Source organism: Eretmochelys imbricata, chromosome 3 (assembly GCF_965152235.1).
Source record: "Eretmochelys imbricata isolate rEreImb1 chromosome 3, rEreImb1.hap1, whole genome shotgun sequence".
Lineage (NCBI taxonomy): Eukaryota > Metazoa > Chordata > Testudines > Cheloniidae > Eretmochelys > Eretmochelys imbricata.
The window spans coordinates 207661721-207677475 of NC_135574.1; the positions used below are offsets into that span (position 1 = coordinate 207661721).

Below are 15755 nucleotides of genomic sequence, written 5' to 3' on the forward strand. Positions count from 1 at the left end.
TTGTTATGGGATAAGAGGGAAGGCCCTCTCATGGATCAGAAACTGGTTAAAAGATAGGAAACAAAGGGTAGGGAAAAAATGGTCGGTTTTCAGAATGGAGAGAGGTAAATAGTGGCGTTCCCCAGGGGTCTGTAGTGGGACCAGTCCTATTCCACATATTCATAAGTGATCTGGAAAAAGGGGTAAACAGTGAGGTGGCAAAATTTGCAGATACAAAATTACTCAAGATAGTTAAGTACAAAGTTGCCTGTGAAGAGTTACAAAGGGATCTCACAAAAGAGAGTGACTGGGCAACAAAATGGCAGATGAAACTGAATGTTGATAAATGCAAAGTAATGCACATTGGAAAACATAATCCCGACTATACATATAAAATGACAGGGACTAAATTAGCTGTTCACACTCAAGAAAGAAATCTTGGAGTCATTGTGGATAGTTCTCTGAAAACATCCACTCAATGTGCAGCAGCAGTCAAAAAAGCAAACAGAATGCTGGGAATCATTAGGAAAGGGATAGATAATAAGACAGAAAATATCCTATTGCCTCTCTATAAATCCATGGTATGCCCACACCTTGAATACTGCATGCAGCTATGGTCGCCCTATCTCAAAAAAGATATATTGGAACTGTAAAAGGTTCAGAAAAAGAGCAACAAAAATAGTCATGGGTATGGAACAGCTCCCATATAAGGAGAGATTAATAAGACTGGGACTTTTCAGCATGGAAAAGAGACGACTAAGGGGGGATATGCTAGAGGTCTATAAAATCATGACTGGTGTGGAGAAAGTAAATGAGGAAGTGTTGTTTACTCCTTCTCATAATACAAGAACTAGGAGTCACCAAATGAAATCAATAGGCAGCAGGTTTAAAATAAACAAAACAAAGTATTTTTTCATACAACACAGTCAACCTGTGGAACTCTTAGCCAGAGTATGTTGTGAAGGCCAAGACTATAACAGGGGTCAAAAAAGAACTAGATAAATTCATGGCACATCGATTCATCAATGGCTATTAGCCAGGATGGGGAGAGATGAAAACCATGCTCTGAAGTGTCCCTAGCCTCTGTTTGCCAGAAGCTGGGAATGGGCAACCGGGGATGGATCACTTGACGATTCCGTGTTCTGTTCATTCCCTCTGAAGCACCTGGCATTGGCCACTGTCGGAAGACAGGGTACTGGGCTAGATGGACCATTGGTCGAACCCAGTATGGCCATTATGTTCTTATTATTTGTATTATTGCACTGCCTAGGACCTCTAGTCATAGACCAAGATCCCAAGTTGCTAGGCATAGAACAAAAAGATTGTCAGCTCTTTGAGGCAGGGATCATCTAAATATAAGTCAAGAGACAACAGACGGATGCAGACAAACCCATATGGGAGTACAAGGAAACAATAAGGCAATATTGGTCTCAGCATGACAGGTTGTGGTCTCAGCACACCAGCAGCCTAGCCTGTTTTTGTAGGCATCGCGGCAAAGGAGAGTTTTAAGGAGGGTTTTTGAAGGAGGATAATGGGTTACTTTTGCTTCACAACACTCAGCTACACAAAACAGGAGGAGCAATGGATTTCACTGATAACGGTACTCATTTGAAAATGAAAACAAAGCTTTTTTGTAAAATCATGTAAATAAGGAGATAAAATACTTGTTATAAACCAGTAGTATATGCTGTGTAAAAAAAAGTTTATGATGTGCAAATATTGTTATATACAATACAATTTGATTGCAAAATATGCTTTGGACAAACAATAAACCCAACCCATGTGGTAATATAATCCTCTCTCATTTTGGTAAGATGATTAGTTATGTTTTTAATTTAGTCTTGTACACGCGACAGTGTAAGGGCCTTAAAAGTCCACTCAAACTGAGGCACTGCTCTTCCTTGCTTGCCCTAAGAAGTCGTATGTGATCTCTGAAATATCAAAAGCTTTGTGAACACTTTCTGAGGAGAGCAGAGAGTAGAGTGCACTGTCTTTTTCTTGGTTCCGCTTCAGGAAGTCAGCAATCACTTTCCAGCGCGAGGCTTCAGACTCTTCATCTGCCCACTTGTGCTCTGGGAGGAAAGTGGACTGGAGAAGAGGGAAGACACAGTCATGGTACACCAGGAAAAACACAGACTTCAGAAATTCTTGGTCTCTCTAAAAGTAAGAAAATGAAATCGTTCAGAAAGGCCCCCGCAAAAGCCTGTGTGGTTTGAAAGCATTTCTAGTGAGTCATATGTACAAAACTAAAATGAGAAGATATAGTAATTCTGCTGACTGTTATTCCCAGTTCTCAGGAACATCTTTAGATACTCGGTGTTGAGAAACCCACGATGCTTCAAAAAATTACTGTCATGTAAATGCCAGCAGTGTTGTTATCATGTACACTGATGTTTAGTGTGCCTAATTTGGTTTATTTTAAAATGTTTAACCCTAACTTTTCTTGCACTATACTTTAATGTACTAAAATACAGTGGGGCCAACAAGTACCAATTCTATTTCATGACACTCCTGATAAAACTGCCTTGATACAAATGGGCTCCTTTGTGAAAGAAGCTTAACTGAAAAAAGGAAATAACATGAAACTGTTAAGCGTAAAGGGAAAAACTGTGTGTGTCCTTTACTGCTCCTTTAAGATCTACCATATAGAGACAGTCTTAAAGCCCCTTTTCTTTTCCCCCAGAAAAATGTTTTTCCTGTTTGTGTTTTTACATTTGAAATACCAGGGATTTCCAGTCTTGTCTTCACTGGTTTTGCTGGAGGGAAGTTTATTTATTATGGGAAAAACTGATGTAATCTTTATACAGTATGTCAAGGACCTGATCCAAATCTCCCATTGACGTCAATGGCCTTTAGTTCAGGCCCCAACAAAACTACAAGGGGTACCTTTTTATTCTTAGCAGTTCAACTTTAAAAGCATGTGGCCTACAGCCAATAAAATATGTATGTTCAGTGTTATTTGTTTATAAAACAAAATAGTCCGTCATACTACACTGACCAAAAACCACTAGAGGATATTTACATTTATGGACTATGAGGGTTGAAAGCAACCCATGACGATCCTATATTAACACTGAGGCAAGCTGGATATAATTATAAGCTAACATCACATCCCTTCTTTGTTGCTTTGATACTATACTACAAGTGTGGATGAAAAAAGATGGGAAGAACTGCATTTATAGCACTTAATTTTTCTCAACCCATTTCTGTTAATGACAGAAATCAGTTTAGAAGTAAATACTATAATCATTTTAGTGACAGAAATTATTCCAGCTAGTTACAGCACTGTAGCGGGGTGGTCACCCCGCTCCTGCCCGGAAGAGGTTAAATGCAGCCCCGGGGGAGGGCTGTGGCTGGGGAAGGCTGAATGGAGAAGCAGCCTCAGCTGTGGCCACGCCCCAATCAGGGCCTAGCTGGCCCTTATAAGAGGGCAGTGGGCCAGGAGCAAACAGTCTCTCTCTGTCTCTAGAGGGAGAAGGCCTGGCTGCTGGGAAGCTGAATAGAGTACCTGAGGGGAGCAGGGCTGGGGAATATGGCAAGGGAGCTCCCGCCTGGAAAAGCCCCAGGCTGCGGCCTTGTCAAAGGCCAGAAAGGTGCAAGGATGCAGCCCAGGGTAGGCAGAGGCAGCTGGTCCAAACCCCCCTTGCCTGTGATGATTGGCTTTTACTGACTGCAGTCGGCCCCAGCTAGAAAGGGGGTTAGATGGTGACTGGCAGGAGCCACTGAAGCGAGGTGGGGATAGTGGCTGGGGGTTTCCCTGTGTGGAGAGACCCAGAGAGCGGGTGTAATGCCAGGAGGCAGCGCCCAAGCACAAAGGGCATCGGGTCTGGGAGAGACGGGGGGCCAGGCGCAGCAAGGCACCAGCCTGCAGAGGGCACTCTGGGTCAAAAGAGCTAATTCCCAGGACGACTGACAGGTAGCGCTGCAGGGGTGAGTCTCGCCCTGTTACAAGCACTGATAGAAATACCTTTGGCTTGGATAAAATTTAATATCGCATAGAGAAAATCTGTTATTACCTTTTCTGATCGCTTTAATGTGCTTTCCTTTTCTGCCCAAGCACTCTAAAATAAAATGCAGAACTTGACATCAGACTGAGTTTGGAAAACTGTGAAGATGCATTTAAGGACATTTTTTGAGCTGCAAAAGACATTTCTTTGACTTGATTCAATCCAGTTGATACTTGGAGTATTGTCCTCGGACATCAAAGAGCAGACGAGGCCACAAAGCAGGATGCAGAGCTTTCTAACACAAATCTGGGATCTGTCCTCCCTCCACCTATCTTTCTAGTCACTGCCATACATTCTCCAGAACAAGCGTGTTTAGCAGGACAGGACTTGGACTGGAAGGATGAGAGGGAAATGACAGAGAGAAAGAGAGCAGGGGGAGGAGAAAAGTTTTTCCTGGAACTTTTAAGTACCTCTGGGAGACCAGAGAGTGACCCCCCACTCAATACTCTAACATTCTTCTCACCATCTGGGAAATGTCATGGACCCAAAGAGGACAAGGAGGATTCAAGGAATAAATAAAGGTGGTTTCCATGTCCCTTTTGTCAAGAGGGTGCATAATTATGGTCATTTCCAGGAGCAGTGGTAATCTGCAGGGAGTTTTGATGAAGTCAGCTCAGTCTATTCCCAAAATCAATTAGATTTCATTGGGGGAATTTTTGCCAAAATCTACGGTGTTTCAATGGGGAATTTTATAAGAGTTTATTTTTTGTTTAGTTCACATCTGAACTTTGCCTTCCTTATGTTTAAGGAATCTAAATGTGTATTATCATTATTTAAATGAATGACTGCTGGATCAAATTGTATAGAAATCACCAGAAGTTGCCCCTAACTAGTTAGAGCCCCATTAAAAATAATCTAAGGTCAATCATTTTTTAAGAAAACAATTCTAACACAGTTTGGGCCTTCTTCAGACTGGGTGACCAAACAGTGTTGTAACATTTAACTTTGGTTCCTTAATTTGGACTGAGGTGAGTGTAGACAAGGAGAAAACCTGAAGACTGCAAATAATTGAATTTATTTAAATTGTCACTATTTAAATGTTTTAAATTAAAAAAAATTTGTAAATTTTTAATTTGCAACCTTATTTTTGAAGAGCATCAACCATATGGCTGAACAGTAAATGTTTCTGCTAAGACGATTAGCAATCAACTTGCTTAATACCACTTTGAGGTCATCATGGCAGCTCACATCTCAGAGTTACTACTACAGTGTGTCTGCAGACTCAGGAAGACAGCAGTGCACTGGTTTACATCTGCAAGGTTATATTCACAACTACACAGGTTTCATATTTTTTATTGAAACCCTACAGATTTTGCAGATAACATTGGAATGCCAAATACTTTCTGATGCCACAAAAATCTGCATTTTACTTGGTCGGCGTGTCCATTTCTCTGACAGAAGAACACCAGTTGTGTAGTGGTTGAATTTAATCCGTTAACAAATTGTGAAGAGCAGTAAATATGAAAAAAAGATGTTAGTAAAATTAAAGTCTGCTTTTAAACTGTACTATTTCAATTCATTTGTTCAGTTCTTTCCTGTTAAATAGTTCACCCTTGCCCCCCTCCCAAAAGAATCCGTCTCCAGCCACTATGGGAAAATTTTGAAGTAGTATTTATACATCTTTCTGCTTTGCTTCTGTCACATGTACTCGATTGCCTTCCTTAATTATGATGTAAATGAGTAAAAAAGGAATGTAGGCTCATCGAATCTGCACATGCTTGAAAGAACTGTAGTTTCTCTGTCATTTGCTTTTTCCATTTACTACTTACAAGACAACAAAAAAACCTCACCAAATCACTTGTAATACCTTAAAAGCCTACAAGTGTCATAACAATATACTACGTATTACATACCCTAAGTGCATCCATAAGGTCAGGCTGCTCCATGAGTTTGGGGAAAGTTGCTAAAATAGGATTACTGATTAAATCTGAAATGGAAAACAATTCTCTATTATGATTAATGAGATTTTAAGTAAGATTACAATTACATCCGCACTAAAAATGACTCAGAATTTCAGCATTAAAAATATCATTGCACTTTCTCATGATTTTGAGTAGTACCCCTGAACACAGTAACAAAGAGGAGTCCGGTGGCACCTTAAAGACTAACAGATTGAACACAATGTAAACTATTGTACTGTTCTATTGTATCCACATTTTAAAGGTGAAATACTCAAGGTTTAGTAAATATTAGTAATTGACCATTTTCAAAATGTATCAGGAAAATGAAACACTGAATTCTTTTTATAGAGTTTAATAGGCATTTTAAACTGCCTAATTCAGGAGTATTCGTTATTTAAAGAAATATACAAATAACTTTTACATAACTCTGAACAACATCCATCTTGCCTGGTTTTCCCTACACAGAAAAAGGTATAATGAGATCCATTGGTTGGAAGCTGAATCTAGAAAAAATTAGACTAGAAAGAAAAGAGTTACTTACTTTTCCATAACTGTTGTTCTTCGACATGTGTTGTCCACGTCCATTCCACTGTAGGTGTGTGTGCACCTCATGCACAGTTGTCAGGGAACATTTTCCCTCAGTTAGAATGGCTTGAGTGCCCTCTGCCACAGTGCGCCACTGCAGAATAAGGGAGACGTGGGCTCGCAGTCTACCTGACCAGTGATTGCAGAACGATCTGTCCAAAACTGGCATCATTCCTGAACTAATGGGAAATGGCATAATGAGCAGCAAAAGCGTGAACTGATGATCAGGTTGCTGCCTGACAAATGTCTTGAACAGGAATTTGCGCTAGGAAGGCCCCTGATGCTGCTTGCACTTTAATCAAATGAGTCAATACTCTTGGGGGTGTTGTGACATTAGCTGACTGGCAGCACAACCGAATGCAAAAGGAAATCCATCAGGAAATCTTCAGAGTGGAAACCGATTTGCCGTTTGCCCTGTCTGCAGTTGCAACAAATAACTGAGGACCAAAATGGTCCGGTGCGGTTGAAGTAGAAAGCCAATGCTTTTCTCATGTCCAACAAATGAAGCTTTTGCTCATCTGTGTGCATATGAGGCTTTTGGAAGAACATTGGCGAATACATTTCCTGGTTCATGTGGAAATTGGAAACCACGTTTGTCAAGAATTTCGGATGAGGACATAGGTAAACTCTGTTCTTATGGGCAACTGTGTACAAAAGTCCTGAGACCAAGGCTCTCAGTTTGCCCACTCCCCTTGTGAGGTTATTGGAACCAGAAACACCACTTTCATAGAGAAGTGGAGTAGGAAGTATGCCACAACAGCTTCAAAGGGAGGCCCCATTAACTTTGTCAGCATGAGGTTGGGATCCCATGGCAGAACAGGTTGTTGAACCAGAGGGCATAATCTGTGCAGCCCTTTTAGAAATATGATAGTTATGGGGCTGGAAAAAAACAACAGTCTATTCCCAGTGGAGGGTGGAATGCTGAAATAGCTGCCAAATGTACTTTAATGGAACTAACCGATAGGCCTTGATGTTTTCGGTGCAACAGATAATCCACAATGTGGTTAATGGAAACCTGCCTTGGAGACCTCTGCTGAAACCAGACAGTTTCCATTTGGCCAGATAAATACGCCTAGTTGAAGGCTTTCTGCTCTTCAGAAGCACCTCCTGAATGTTTTTCGGTCGAGTCACTTCTAGTTAGCCATGAAGCATCCATGCCATCAAGTGGAGGGCCTGTAGGTTGGGATGGAGAAGGCAGCTGTGGTCCTGAGAAATCGCATCAGAATCTAATGAGAGAGGTGAAAGAGGCCTCACCAACAATGCTAGCAAGGCCATGCTGGTGCTATTAGAATGAGGCAAGCATGATCCTACCTGGCCTTGAATAGAACTCCGGATAGTAATGGTTTTGGAGGACAGGCATACAGCAGGGAGTTTCTCCATGATAGCTGGAAAGTGTCCATCAAAGATGCAGGGCTGTGACCCCCCTTGGGAGCAGAACTGATGGCATTTTCTGTTGGTCTTTGTTGTAAACAGGTCCACTTGGGGAATTCCCACAGCTGGAAGATGGGCCTGGCTGTGTCTGGCTCGTAGTGAGCAGAGAAAGATCTGTGTAGGTGATCTGCCAGTGTGTTCTACTCTCTCAGGTTGTAAATCACTTTGAGGTAACGGAACTGCCCCTGATACAGTTGGGACGAACGCACCCCTCACTGTCTGTTTACGTAAAACATAGGTGCTGTATTGTCCATTAACACTGGCACACTTTCCCCCAGAATACTTGGGATAAAGGCTGAACAGGCTACACAGATAGCACGTAGTTCCCTGATGTTTATATCAGCCCTCGGCTCCTGTGAGGACCATAGCCCTTGGGTTTGTAGGGTTCCCATATGTGCCACCCAACCCAGGGGTGGGGCATCTGTGATCAGTGTGAGCGCCAGCTGCAGAAAAACAAAGGGGGTTCCCACGCTAACATTCTGAGGGCCTGTCCACCAATCCAGGGAGGACAAAACTACCTCTGGAATGTGAATTGCTTTGTCTGAACGATGTCAACAGGGCATACATTGACGCTAGCCATCCTTGAGGCCTCCTGAGGTGAAGGCTGGCATGCTGTACCACATACGTACATGCTGCCATGTGCCCCAGAAGTCTGAGGAAAGTGCTCACTGTGGTAATGGGATGCACTTTTTGATGCAATAATAGGTTTTGGAGAGTTTGGAACCTTTACTGGGGCACAAACGCTCTGGCTTGTGTAGCCTCCAGTAGTGTTCTGATAAACTCTATTCTTTGCACAGGTTCTAGAATTGATTTGTCCTGAGTAATACCTCCAGTGCATTGAAGGTCGACTGAATGATTGCCATGTGAGACAGAACTTGAGATCGAGACCTGCCCCTTACTGGCCAGTCTCCCAGGTAGGAAAAGATATGGATTCCCAATCTCCTTTGATACATAGCTACCAGCACCAAGCATTTAATGAAAGATATTACTTCACCATCTTATCTCTCTAATATCCTGGGATCAACACAGCTACAACTACACTGCATAAAGCAGTTCTTGATGAGCCTTGTAATCTTCTGGCAGGGGAGAATCGCTCACTATCTCTACAGCCTCACCTCTTCATGAGGATGCTGAGGCAATGGCTGACCTGCCTCTGCTGGAGGAGAAGCTGTCTGAGCAACTTCCAGTTGCCTGATACTGGGCATGGGGGAACATTGTGTGCAGTGCCAATGACCTCTGTGCACCCTCGAAGAAGCCAACTGTGATGGATGAGGAGAGGTCCTAGGAGGGGGAGAGACACCTCATGGCATCCAGAACAGCCACTGATATGGTGGTGGTGGTGGTGGGCCCCATAGCTGTGCTGGCCATTGCCCCTTACAGGGACTGTTGAGACATTCATGGACCCTACAGCTCAGATGGAGGATAAGCTTCCTGTCTGGTATGGGACACGAAAGATCCCACTTCAGAATCTGATGAAGATGACTGAGTGCCGTGACAATGGTGGAGCTGAATCCATGTGGACCAGGGATATTAACAGTGGCTTTCCCCTGGAAGATACCAGCCTCCTAGGCACTGTAACCCCATGTTTCTGCAGGGCTGGTGCAGGGATCTCAGTTGCTGATAGCAGCTGAAACCCTTCTTGCGTTACTAGGGACACTGGAGCCTAGAGAAGGTGTCTAGATCTCTGGCGGCAGCATAGGCTTCCAGTGTCGTCAGTACTGGAACTGGATCCTGGGTCTGATTAACAAAAATTTCAGGGATTGGCTTTGACGGACCTGACATAGGTTCCAGAGTCAACTAGCCCCCCTTTGCAGAAGAGGAGCACTCTGGGGAATGCTTTCCCTCAGAGTCCCTGGCAGGAGCCTTGCTTTTAGCGGGCCTTGGTACCAAAAGTTTTGCTGAGCAAGGTACCATGTCTTTGGCAGCTCTGTGTCTCTCCTTTGGTACCAGAGACACTGAACGTGGAGCTGAAGACATCTCAGGAGGCACACTAGCCAGGGCATTGGAGCTGTTCTTCGGCTCTGCTCCAGCTCCAGGCAAAAACCTGCAGCTCCTCTGCTCTGGAGCTGCTCCACGCTCCAGCCCCGGGCTCCGCTCCAAAGCCCTGGCACTAAGTATTGATGCCCCTCTCAGAGAATGCTCTGAACATGACAGCTCCAATGGAGGACCAAGTGCTGTCTTCATAAGGAGACACGTAAGCCTCACTGCTGTATTCTTTTTTGAGCACAGCTTAAACCCTCTACAAGCGTAACACTTGTCACTGGCCTAGGCCTCCCCCAGCTGAGGTGTGGATTACTGACCGGCATCAGTCTGGCACAGGGCCAGCAGGACTTAAACGCTGGGGAGCAAGGCATGACTCTGGTCCTGAAAACCAAATCTGGTCCAAAACGGACCTAGCAGCTAAAAGCCTACCACTAACTGAATACTAAATAAACTCACTACTAAGCATTAAATGAGAAACAGACTATAAACAAAGAGTGAGCGAGATAAACTTGTGCAAGAGTGGAAGCACTCCTACAGTCACTGACGATAGAAAGAACTGAGGGATGGCTCTGCCCTCTTATATTGGCACACGGTGGCGCGTGGTGACAGAGAGCATTCAACCCACCCCAACAGGTACTACTGAGGGAAAAAGTTCTCTGATAACTGTGCACAAGGCACGCACACACCTATAGTGGAATGGACATGTGCAAACACTCAAAGAAGAATAAGGCAGAAACTTTTAACAGTAAGGGTAACTGACCACTGGAACAACTTATTAAAGATGTGGAGGATTCTCCATCACTTGGAGTCTCTAAATAAAGAGACCGTGTCTTTCCAAAAGACATGCTATAGCTCAAACTGAAGTTATTAGTTATTGCAGGAATCACTGTGTGAGATTCTCTGGGCTGTTAAGCAGGAGGTCACATTCAATGATCACAACGGTCCCTTCTGGCCTTAAACTCATTTAGTAGATTATTGGTTTTTTATCTTCAGAGTCTAATTTAATAAAATAATAATGAGAGGTTATATATGCTAAAAATTAAAGAAAGGGTCTTATTTTAAGATGTGCTGAGTATCCACAATACAGATTACCTCTCGGGAAGCCATGATGGGAATTATGACTTTGAGCACCTTTGAAAATTAAACGTATTTGGGTATCTAAATATGAACTAGAAATGTTGGCTTCATTTTATTGGTACGAGCACTACAGAAGTCCTTACCCTGGGAGTAGCCTGTACATTATTTAGAAAGTCTAGGGGGGAGATAGAGAAGAAAGCCTCATTCTAAAGTATAAATAAATATCAACCTACTACACCATGGTTAACACTCCTAATGTATTACATTGTGGCTTTTTTAAATAGTCACAATTAGAGAACACAGTAAAATTGTTATACTTTTACTGAAAGGAATATGTCTGAACCTGTATCTATTAAGATTCATTGATTTTATTCTTTCTGCTGTCAGACATAGGTTTTAAGAGCTCCTCTACTCCTCTCCTACGTACCCTCATGATTAGGGAAACATGAGAAGAATTATTAACCATAATGATAGAACCACTCTCCAGTTTGCTTGCAGATATCATGAGAATATACACATCAAAAATAAACAAGTTAGGTTTGGATCCTGACAGTTAAAGGCCCTTGTAAACACTTTCAAGAGTGAAAAAAGCCCTCCTTTAGGGACATTCCCTGTCATGCTGTACACTGCAGAAATGCATACTCAGCATTGTTAAAGCATTGTAGCAGAATTTGGAGATAACCTGGAAACATAGGAAATGCAACACTGTGATTCTGAGTGATGAGGAATTCCTAACTCCTCAGTGAATGTTTGGTGAATAAGGACCACAAGTGTTGCAACAAATACTTTTTTCAAAATAATTTTTTACAGTAGACTTTTACACTTCACTGAAAAAACTATGCTTGCAACGTTTGCATTCCACTGCGAGAACTTTAGTCAAATATGACAACTCATTTGATGCAAGTTAAAATATTACTAGCCTGAAATACAAATACAAATAAACTTTAAAAAAAGACTCTTGAGTAGAAACAAGGGACTCTAAAAATGGCTGAAGGAGAAGAAAACAGGAGTACTTGTGGCACCTGTTCTTTTTGTGGATACAGACTAACACGGCTGCTACTCTGAAACCTGAAGGAGAAGAGGTTTCATTCAGTTTCCTCTGGAAACTGCAAATGAAGTTCCTCCAGACTGAATGGTTATAGAATGTCTATACACTCTAGATACGGTGTGCTACTTTCATTCATACTTCTTAAAATTGGAACATGTAGGTTAAACAGCATAAGACGGCAGGAAACATAAGGTGGTTAACACAATGGGCCCCAGATCTTTCTTAAACTGGAGTTAATGACAAATGATTACATTACAAAAACAACACACTGCCATCCTAATTGGCTGAGATCTATTACATTGTGCAAATCTTTAAACTTCTTTTTAGAAAAGTAAAATATATACAAACTTGGGTGCATGTAATATACTATATTCTGCTAGGCCTAACTTCTAGTAATTCTGCAAACATTCTCTTCCTGAAAAAGTGACCAGAAGCAGAGAGTACCAACACTACCTTTTCCCATCTGACTCTTTTTCACTAGAACAACAATTCTTACCAGCACTTTGCATGCTTATTCTGTCCTTCAGGAGCACATCACTGAGAATTTGTCGATAAAATATCAAGAGATGAATGTAGCACATACTGCCAATTAACGTTTCTGGTAGCAGACTGTTAGAAAGAGAAATACAAAGTTATAGATTTGTTTTCAAAACAACTCATGCAATGCATTCCCATAAGCTGGAAAACATATTACAGCCATATCAATGTATGTGAATAAACATATATTATATGAAGTTACAGATTCACAAAGCCATCACTATGACCATGTGTTTTATACATAGACTGTGAGAAGCAGTTCAGTGCCACCAATAAATGACTCAGACTGTTTAGAATCAGGAAAAAATTGAGAGCTAGTCAAAAGTATTGTGAGTTTGATTGTGTAAATGGAAGAACAGTCATTAAAATGCACATCTAATTTCAGAATTTTCCCAGGCAGCAACATATTTAAACCCTACTCAGGAGACACTTTGGAGAGACTAAATTGTTCTTTAAAGGGTCTGATTCTTCTTCCGATGAAGTCCGTGGCAAAACACCCATTGACTACAAAGGGGGAGGATCAAGCCATAATTGCCAAATTAGTTTATATAGCAACTGCTGCAGTATTCTCCGTCTAAATTCAGATCCCACTCTTAAAGAAGCTTACTCTCCAATACAAAGTATAAATTATGTATGAATCTTGAAATAGTAACCATGTACATTCTAAGGGCCAAAAGAGTTCTCCATGTGCCTATGTTTAATTCACACACATGCCACATGCTGACCTTCACCAAAGCACCAAAAAATATTCTCTTGACTTCCAAAATCTAGGCCAGATGTTCAGTTGGGGTAAATGCCTTGGCTCCTCTAGCTTCAGCCCGATATAAACCCAAAGACTTGTATGAAGTTTGAATCCTTAAGTGCCTTCAGTTTCACAGTTTTTTTTTTTTTTTTTGCTAAAGAACTCTAGTCCCTCAAAGAGGACACCCCAACTCTGTACATCCAGAGGAAAAGCTGAATGTGAAGCCAATTGTTCTCTATATCACAGTGATGCCACCAAGTAAGCCACAGTATCTGCTGTTTTATAGGAGAGCGTGTTTGGCCACTTTCTTCCATTAATGCCACTCCCATTTTTTAGATTCCTCCACTGAAGCTGTTCTAGGGAAGGACATCTTGTCTTGAGAGAAAAATCACAGTGGGCCAATAATATGTGATAAGTCACTATCAACATCTGCAGTGTTGCTAAGGAAATGAATCTTAAGGGAGCTAACTTCCTTGCTTTCTCATCCTTTGCAGTGGTCTTGTGAGTTCTTCCTGATCCTTCTTCCATTAGCAGGAGACTCCGCCAATGATCATCATGTAACCCTGTACCACACATTCAGTTCTTTGAGGGGAACATACATAGCCTCAGTGGTCACTGTTTTCTACAGAGGTTACACTTCTGGGGTAAGCACTCTCTCCACTAGGGGACCTATAAAGAGGAAGGATGCTCTTGTACTTAAGGCAGTGGACAAGGACTCGAGAGGCTGGCTTCAGTTTCCAGTTCTGGCAGTTTTCCTGTGTGACCTCAGGGAAGTCACTCAATCTGCCTGATAACAACACTTCCCCAACTCATGAATTGTATGGTTTGATTAACATTTGTGGAATATGTGTTTATACTATGGTAACTGAGGCTATGTAAGTACATAGAGAGCTTTCTAAAACAAAAAATACAGACAAAACTTGGTGAATAACTTTTGCAAGTTATGCATTAAATTAGAATTGATCCACTGACCCAAAGTATCATGGACAGATCTTCACTTTATTTTTCCATACGTAGAACACTTACTTCAGGATGCCTTTTGATCGTGTGCTTAATGATCTCAGTTTCACTAGAAGTTGAGGCTGTTTCTTTAGTGTTATCATCTGATGGAAAACACCACTGCTTGCTTAAGATATAAACAGTTGAAATAAACATCAAAAATTAAATCAGATGTTTTGAAGCTAGAGTATTATAAAATGAAAAGGAACATTTAAATATGCTCATGGCAAAGTGAAACTAAGTTTCCAAGTCCACTTTTCAAGCATGAAAAGGAAACTTCCTTTCTGATATTGAACCAAGAAAAAAAATAATTTAAAATTAGCAAATTCTTAAGTCAACATCTCATAACCTCATGATCTAGGCAGCAAGTACCAAAGAACTTTTTTCTGATTTGTTTTAAATAATGTGTAGCCTTGGGTGCATCTTATGCTTGAGAGATGCATAGCAAAGTCAGTGCTTATCTATGAAGGGAAGCTTGGCACCAGTATATGATTTTTCAGTAAAAGTAGAGACATATGCTCTTTCAACCTGTTGATCCGACCCTTGAAACAATGGTAAGAAGGGGAGGGGCAAATGAGACAGAACAAAGAGAGAGAAGAGCAGGTCATTTGTTTGGAGGGAGTTGGGAGAGGCCAAGGTTGTCCACGGCCTGCAACAACAAGCACCTCTGGCAAATAGGTTTATCACAGTGAAGGAGGAACACTGGGGGCACCCCCTAGTTAAAATATAGACAGTGCATCATTTGAACCCACTTACGGTGAAATTTAATTTACCGCAATGGAGGATATGCACACACACGCTACATATACCATAACAAGTAACTTATTTAAGGCTGCTAAGTGCAATTCAAGAAACAATACACTATTGTATGCATCCATTTTAAAACAAAAAACAAAAAAACCAAAACTCAACTATTAAAAATCATGAAACTCTTAAGACAAGGTAAGAGTAACATTGGCTGGTGTCATAATTGTTTAGGTCAACGTTAAGATCAAATTCACTCAGACACATAAACAGAAGAATGCTCCTAGCCAGCACTCAAACAACCTCTCTCCGTCCCTTCATTTGTGGTACTATTTAAAGGGATAATTTAATGGAAGCTGGGTTGTGCCCTCCACTGCTAAGGTCTATTTAAGATAATCAGGGCATGGATAGCTTATTTGGAAGGATATGTTATAAAAGAAAAAGTTTGCCATTTGTCTGAGGTAACCTCATTCTGATGTGAGTTGAAGCCAAGTCTGAATAATGTAGGTTATTACAAAAAAGTGGCAATAAAAACTATCATCATCCTGCCACATATTTGTTTTATTACAAGTCTCTTCCTGCTTATCTCCCTTTGAAGGACATAATTGTAGATACTATAGATAATGGTGATAATACATTGTCATGAATGACTATCAGTAACAAGTTTAGAAAAAAGTCAATTTCCTCATTGTTTGTAAAATAAAGCTGTTTATGAGCTCATG

The 15755-nt window shown here is 41.4% G+C and overlaps 1 protein-coding gene across 3 annotated transcripts in view; it reads right to left on the minus strand.

Moving 5' to 3' along the window:
- Positions 1-641: 641 nt before the first annotated feature.
- The window catches only part of NPHP1 (nephrocystin 1), a 38251-nt gene continuing 23137 nt past the window's right edge, over positions 642-15755 (minus strand). Inside the window, exons 16-20 of one of the 3 annotated variants that reach the window (XM_077814163.1) lie at positions 14317-14416; positions 12508-12620; positions 5840-5913; positions 3996-4040; positions 642-2136 (exon numbers count right to left, since the gene is read on the minus strand). In XM_077814163.1, the coding sequence (XP_077670289.1) occupies positions 1858-2136; positions 3996-4040; positions 5840-5913; positions 12508-12620; positions 14317-14416 (611 nt within the window). In that variant the 3' untranslated portion in view covers positions 642-1857. The remainder of the gene's footprint in view (positions 2137-3995; positions 4041-5839; positions 5914-12507; positions 12621-14316; positions 14417-15755) is intronic. The other 2 variants (XM_077814164.1, XM_077814166.1) reach the window with 2 other exon arrangements.